At 26.0% G+C, this 8,302-nt stretch overlaps 1 protein-coding gene across 1 annotated transcript in view; it reads left to right on the top strand.

Annotated features, from left to right (window-relative positions):
• The first annotated feature begins 326 nt into the window (after positions 1-326).
• Positions 327-8,302, top strand: part of LOC119683471 (transient receptor potential cation channel subfamily A member 1) — a 36,371-nt gene continuing 28,395 nt past the window's right edge. The window contains exons 1-2 of the mRNA XM_038097158.1: positions 327-483; positions 632-784. Of these exons, the coding sequence (XP_037953086.1) occupies positions 376-483; positions 632-784 (261 nt within the window). The 5' untranslated portion in view covers positions 327-375. The remainder of the gene's footprint in view (positions 484-631; positions 785-8,302) is intronic.

The following is an 8,302-nucleotide window of genomic DNA, read 5'->3' as shown; positions in this document are numbered from 1 at the left end:
TACAGACTTATTTAAAAAGAATTTTTGAATTATAATTACAATTTATTGTGAAATTATAACAATTAGAAAACTATTACCTGAATAATATGCAAGTAGTATTTATCTTCTGCATATGTAGATATTAAAATAAATTCATCATTTCTTCCTAATGATGAAAATCGTTTTGTCAAAAAATAAATAAATAAATTGATAAGCAGTATTATTATCAATGGTTTATTATAATTGCATTAAATTAAATGATACGTATACCTTTTATCAGGCATTGAATTATCATTTGTTTGTAAAAAAATTATCTTTTCGTACTTGACTAACAGTCGTTTTTTTTTCGTCTCTAGACGCCTCGACATCACACCATTCACCATATCCAATTTCGATATGCCAAAACTATTAAACGGTTTATACAGTGGCAATCGTGCCATTTCACCAGAACTCATGGAGTCGCAGCCGGCACTGGGATCTGGTTCGATAAAATCAAAAGGGAAGGTAAGTGAATATCTAATATATAAGTGTGAATAAAAAAAATTTTACTAATTATAAAATGTTATCTACAAATGAATGTAGTACTCTCTTATCACATAGATATATATATATATATATATATGTATTTTGTTTGGTTTATATATATTTACAGTTCTGGATATTTTCAATGATAATTGAGCGTGTGTCAAGTCCCAGACGTGCTGATAGCGAAGATGCAGATACACCACTTGAGTCAATATTGCAAGCAGACCCTGCCGTAGAACAAGTTTGTCTTTTGCGTGACAGTCCGTTCAGGATATTAAGGGTAAATGGATTTAAATTTCTATTAAATTTATTTTGTTAGTTTATGCTTGAAAACTCAAAAGTCAAGAGTAATTCACCTATTTTAGACAACATTAAGCATAATAAAAACAAAAACACGTGGCCGGTATAAACCTCGAATTGGTCTTATTGACAATTTATTGCTACCAATTTTCTTCCTGCTCGACAGAGAACACTTTTTATATTTTTGTAATTTTTACGTTTTATAGATACAAATCAAATCCATGAAATCATGAAAATAAATACAAAATTGAATTGGTTTAATTTCATTCAATTCAATTTAGTTAATTTAAAGCTTCAGAAGCATTCGAGATATTTTTTCTAGAGAATTCTATAGCGAAGTCAAAAAATCGATGTTAAATAGTGGAAAATTTTTAAAATTTATTAAATACTTTGAATAAAATTGGAAAATAAAAGAATAAAGTTTTCAATAACATATCTTGATCCAATGAGACAAATAAAATGTATAATCAAATAAGAGGTCATAGGTCAAGCAATAGAAGTATCTAAGAAACTTGAAATTCATTTGAAAATTAAATAAATGTGTGTTAGAAAAATCTCATAGTGTCATTGAAATAATAATTAATCGTGAATTAATAATCCTAATAAATTAATTATTTAAATTAAAAATGCTGTTATAAGTAACTCATTCTTAATGGAAGTATTTCGTAAATTAGAATTTTAATCGGATTTGTGAATTTTCTTACAGATAATGGTGAAAATCAAAACATTTTTTTTATAAAAAAATAGTCTAATAATATTTATAGAAACTTCATAAATGCAAATTAGTCTTAATCTACTCAATCTTCACTGTTAAAGCTCTATAATTCAATACGTTATAATTCTAGATTATGAACTTTTTCTATTAAATAGCATAATTAATCCAATTTAGACTATGTTGTACAGTCCTTTGGTACTACAAAATCTTTCACCCAAGTTGATAGAACAGAAACTAGAACAATCTCTGCAAAATTACATCAATTTAAACTATATTATACAGACCACCACATCAGCCAACATTGAAATGCTGCAAAAAGTTGAATCAAATTTATTAGAAATAAAGTAATATATAAGAAATTATACGATTCCTGGAAATCTCCTGCAGCTATTGTACATTGCACGTATAAAAATATTGCTTATATGCTAGATAAAGAAGACCACTTAAACACATACAAAAAGGTCTGTTCGTAAACAAAGTCGAAAATAACACCAAAACTCTTCTATTTAAGTAAAAACGAACTAACCTTAAGTTTGTCCCTAACATTGAAGGATGATAGCTCTGTTAGCTGGGTTGAAACAGCTAACTGGTCAGTTGACAGTTTCATCCCAGTATTAAAATTGATTTTAATCGTTGAAATTTATCCGCCTTATATCCAAAAAGCTTACTTGAGTTCAAATATTGACCCACAACAATAGCGTTCGTACGTACATAGACTGAAACATCAGTATACGACCAATGCCGAAAAAAGTAACAACTCCCCTAGTAGGTAAAGAAAAACCAACCTGACAGTTCTATGAATTTGGCTTTAGTAGCATAATTTTAAACGATTTTTGATGTGGATTATAGGACACGACTGCCTCGATAAAATAATTTTGGCTTTTGGAGATAATAAGTCAGTGGATAATACGGATACAGATCATCATGACCTGCATAACCAACTCAGCAATATAGGTCTGTTTATGAAAACGGAACATCCACTCCATTTAGAAGCGAATCTAAGTATTATTTTTTGTAACTGCCTGGTTTTAATCTGGATCAGGAGAAGATAACTGGTTTGGGATTTGCTTATCCCGCTCTAATGTTAGAATGTTCGAAACAGCTGATATTTTGCTCTTCATTCAGAAGGAGGTGGAGTATCTTCTGTTCAATTGGTGGCGGTAGATAGCACAAAGGATCAGCGATGGAAATTGTGATTTTTATTACTGCGGCATCTTATCTTTTATTGAGAAACATAGTTTTTATTATGAGACAAAGAGAAAAAGTCAATTAAATTTTAAAACAAAATTTAAAAACTATAGTAGGAGCGTTTCGAACTTGCTTAGTCAAAAAATTGTTGTCTCTTCTTTTTTAAAAAATTGCCTCTATTTGTTTTTTACTCTCTCTCTCTCTTTCTGGTGTTGACGGCTATTTTATTTTTCTTCATTTGTTTTATTAGCTCATCTATTCCTTTATTTTCTTGGTACAAAGTATGCTATGTAATTAATCATAATCCATATATGGTTTATTTAATACATATATATAATAACATATCACCTATTCATATAATACTATACACACAAATAAATACATATATATTATGTTATTATATTATATGTATTATATTATATATGTATTATATTATATGTATTATATGTATTATTAATAAGTGATTGATTGTTTTGATCTCTACATTTTTAAAATGTGCGGTTAAATAGTATTGCTCCATGCAATGCCATTTAAGTATCTAAGTATCATTTATGTATCTTTTACCAGATATTATTGAGTATCTATTAAATCAATTAAATCAAATATACTTCTCTCGTTTATTATTATTTAATAAAAATATTAACACATAATTTTTTATAATTTAATATTCAAAACAAATCCGTCACGTATTTAATCGAATATAACTGAAATCAGATTTCTTAAAAACTTCCCCACGTGTTTTGTATTTGTATCTGCAAACTGCAAATTGTTATGAATATGAAATAAAAACAAAACCGGTGTTTAGATACAAATTAAAACCAATGGAGTTTATTCGGGATGAATGCCTTTACAGTTTTACTGACTGACTTAGGTTCGTGAAAAATGTTTTGACTCTTTGCGCAAGATGCTTTTTCCATAGTACATATTTTCTACAAGTTATAATAATACAATTTGAGTCCTTTATTCCATAAAAATTCCTATCTAAAACAAAACTCACCATAACAGAAAAAATCACGATAGAGACAAGGATGTGGATGCAGAAATTCAAGTGAAAATCTGCACAAACTGCAAACGAAACAGTCAAGTGGTGAGGACGCCACGTTATAAAAGGCAACCATTCCTTGGGCAACTTTCAGTTTTACGCTGGTCTTTAAAACGGTAATATCTCCGAAAAGAAAGAAATATATTTTTAATATAAAAAAAAATAATTAATAAAATAATAAGTTGAATATTTAATAATAAATATTTTATTAAAAAATAATTTGTGTTAAATAAAATAATATTATTTGTACAAATTACTAACTCTTTTTCATTCTCTCGTATATAAAGAACATGTTTTGATTTAACATAATTTTTAATATAATATTTAAAAAAATGAATTTACTAATGAAATATATAAATACATTTTCCTAAAAAATTTATATTAAATCAAAATTATAATAAAAGCAATCGTTCCTGATAAAATTTATTGTGTTTCAGTGTCAATTAGAATAAATTTCGTCGTTTGAGTAATTAAATTTTTATTTACACACGTGAAATTTATGTGAATTGAATATATTTTCCTTACAATATGTCTTCATAATATATTCAAGATAAAGAGATTTTTTGTGTTGCAAAAAGTTATTCCAAAATCAATTAAAATAATTTATTTTAAAAGCATAATTCTTACGGTTGAAAATTTATTTTATTTAATATTTATTTTTTTTTATTTTTAATTTAATTTTTTAATTTAATCGTATTAAGTATCCAAATATCTAATTTTATTCTTTTGTTATAAATGCTATTCCTTTAATACCAGATTAGTATCTTTTTTATATTTTATATTTATATTAGTGTATGTTAAATGATTCTTCAGATATTTTTTTCACAAAAAGTTTACTTTTTTTATTTTATGAGTACACTTCAATCGATTGATTTGTGGTTTATTGATGAAAGATATAAGTCTATATATGCACTAAATTATTTATAATATAAGTTTATTTTTGATTAAAACAGAATTTAATTAGATGAGATTATTTTTTAAATAGAAAGTGATTATTCTTCAGTTAGTTTATTTACAAAAAGTTTATTTTATAATTTTTATTAATAAAATTTATATAATTGTTTCAAATAATTGATAAGATATATCAATATATTTATTTTAAGTCTATTTATTTTAAGTATAAGTCTATTTTTAATTTAAAATCCTCCTTTAAATTTTAAATGGAAATTAGTGTATTTTTATTATTTATTTTATATGGTTTAAAAAGTTAAATAAGTCTTTTAAAAAAACCCATAAATATATAATAAAATAAAAAATAATAATAAAATAAAATATATAATGATTTACATTGTTTTTTCCATTAATATGCTTAATATTAAATATATTTCTCAAAGTTTTCAATATAACTAGATAAAAATTTTATTTAATTAATTAAATTGATCATAAAACTGTTTCAAATATTGCCAAGTATCCATCATTTACTTTAGAGTTATTAGTTGATTTTATTAATCCGTATATAATGGGATTAATGGAGTGTAATACTACATTACTGACTTCGTCATTTAAATGTAATGACTTAAATAAATAAATTTTAAATTGTTCATATATTATTTAAAAGCATTTTAAATATCTTCTTATTTAATGGATTATAAATTGTTTTCAGGAATATGTTTAAAAAAAACTAAATTTTTTTTTATTTGTTTTCAAAGAAAATAGTAACTTAAATAATGAACTTATCATTACTAGAATATTTTATTTTATCTCATCTGTTGATACTTTTCAACAGAAAATACCTTCGGAAGAAGATAATATAATCTAATAAGTTAAAGCAACAATTATTTGCAAAACATCTGCGTTTAAAAGTTTGTTAGAACGGAGAATAAATGTTATTTACTTTCACTAAATTACTTTTATGAAATAATTTTTGCTATAATAGCTTATTCAAAAAAAAAATTTAATTTAATTTAAAATTAATTAAATTTGAATAAACTGAATAAAACAAAAATATATAAAATTAATTTTTAAATTCAATTTTTTAATCAAATCGAGTTTTGAATTAACCATATTATATTTAGATATATTTAGATACTGCCATATAACCACTATTAGTGATCCTTGGAAATAAATATTGTTTAAGTTATATAAACTTAAATATAAAAAGAAATATTTAATATTTATATAAAATATTTTAAGATCAATTAACAGGAATTTAAATCCCTCAAATATTAACCGTGGAGTTGCGTGAAATACACACTTTGTTTCCATTATTCCGAAATAATAAATAAAATTTTCTCAAATAATAATGTGCTTGCTGTGCTATTCTTATAACAAACACATAAACCGCAGCTATATAAATTAAATTAATTATTGTATTATAAATGCCTTTTGTTTTGTTACCAATCAGCTATCACATGGTGACAGGTGTGAGGTTCGTGTCCATACTTTCAATTGTATAAAACTTCTTTTTAACAACACTCGTACCTTATGAAGTTAGATTTATTTTATCTTCATTATCTGTTATAAATCCTAATCTATCTAATTATATTCACACGCATTTTTACACAATAATTCTAATTGAATAAAATTTAATTTAATTAATTCTAAATTTAATATTTACTTCGCACTAGTAGCTTTGAGATTGCGTTATATTAAGAACCATATTTAGTCAAGCACTGTCAATGGAATTAATTCCAGGCATTATTCAATTTTACGCTACAGTTCGGAGTTAGAGCTAACATATAATATTGATTGTGAACTCTTAATTATTATAGCAAAATCTTTAAAAAAAACGTAAATAGAATATCGATGACAGTGTTGAATCAATTTATTTACTAATAAACAACAATAAATTTTTTAGACTTAATTTTTGCAAAAACTCAACCAAAGTGAAAATTAAATATTTAATATTATTAAGTGAATATTTAATAATATGAATGAATTCTCGGTAAATAAATATATAATTATATTTATAACATTTTTTAGATTTTCATACTAAATTTAGTTAAACTACACTTATATTAGTAACTTGATATGATATCTTGAGATTTTAATGTAAACTGCTAAACATATTACCTATCTTATAGCGAAATTTCATCCTCTATTATTTTTTTACAAATAAATAATATTAAGAAAAGTGGTTTCAATGACTACACTGATCGATTGCTACCCTTCTTAAACACAACTACGTTATTAAATAAAATTTCTATGCTTTAAAACTTATAAAAATAATTTACTAATAATATATTTCCAACTAATACGAGTCTGTGTGTAAATAAATATGCTATGAACACTAGTAATCTTAAGAATATCTCAACCAAATTTGCAGAAATATTGCCTAGAACTAGTAGTAATTATATTTAAAAGGTTTTGAATTAAATAAATTTATATAGCTGTGGTTTATGCGTTCCTCGTAATTAAAAAAATGCCACAGTAAATGTAATTATTGTTCACGTATAAATTACAAAAATCACTGCCTTAGTTGTTTGAGCATAACAACCCGTTACCGGGTTTTGGTCTGACGCAGCATGTATCTACAGGTGCCTTTTCTATGTGCACACCTTTTCCAGCCTCGTATATTAAGTTCGACTACTGCTCCCTCAATTTGATCACTCAACCAGACATGGTCTACCTCTACACCTTTTTCCTCAAACTACTGTTTCAAATACCTTTTTCGCTGAATCATCTGCATCCATTTTACGACATGACCAAGCCAGCGAAGCTACTGAATGTTAATTCGCTAAATTATAACAATATCACGATAAAACTAGTACAGCTCGTGATTCATGTGGATGCCATAAGCGTCGCCAATTCGTAGAAGATCAAAGATTTTACGACGAACTTTTCACTCGAATACTTCTAGTGTTGCTCATTATTCTGTGATAACGTCCATGCTACTGCGCCATACAGAAGCACAGAAAGGATGAGCGACCTATAGAGCGTAAGTTTTGTTTGATGAGAGACAGTTCTGCATTCCAATTGCCTACTGCGCCCATAGTAAGACCTATTAGCAAAAGTGTTTCCCTGTCTGGTCTTCACGCTGAGATCGTTATTGTTTGTCACGGCGGTGCCAATGTAGATGAAATCCTAGATTCAAAAGTATAGTCGCATGCGACTAGCTCGGTTTCCCGGTAATGCACATTTCATCCAGTAGCCGACATATACTTCATTTTGCTTCTATTCGCCGCTAAGCCCATTTTTGCAGATTGCTTTTTGTTATTATAAAAATTAACAAAACTATAAATTTGGTATATTGCATATCACTCTATGGGTTAAATGAAAAAGATTTTAATTCCTGACACATACAGTCTAAAAATTATACATGAGCAATGTAACCAAGAGTTTTTTTGGAAAACCATTTGTAATGGATATTTCACAGTATGAAAAAGCTTAAGGTCACCTTGTTAATATATTAACTTTTTAATATGAATATAATAATTTTTTCACTAATAGCTATACCTATCTTGTCATGACCTGTGACAAATTTTCATACTAGAAACGTGTCTATATATATTACGTTAATATTCTGTTTCTTTCACGACATAGTCCCGAAAATATTCGTCTATTTTGGAAGAGGACATTAAAAGTTTCATATTAGTAATATGTCTATATATATT

This window comes from Teleopsis dalmanni, chromosome 1, assembly GCF_002237135.1.
Source record: "Teleopsis dalmanni isolate 2A chromosome 1, ASM223713v2, whole genome shotgun sequence".
NCBI lineage: Eukaryota > Metazoa > Arthropoda > Insecta > Diptera > Diopsidae > Teleopsis > Teleopsis dalmanni.
Note: the sequence above shows the minus strand (reverse complement) of the source record. Positions and strands in the feature narration are given on the sequence as shown.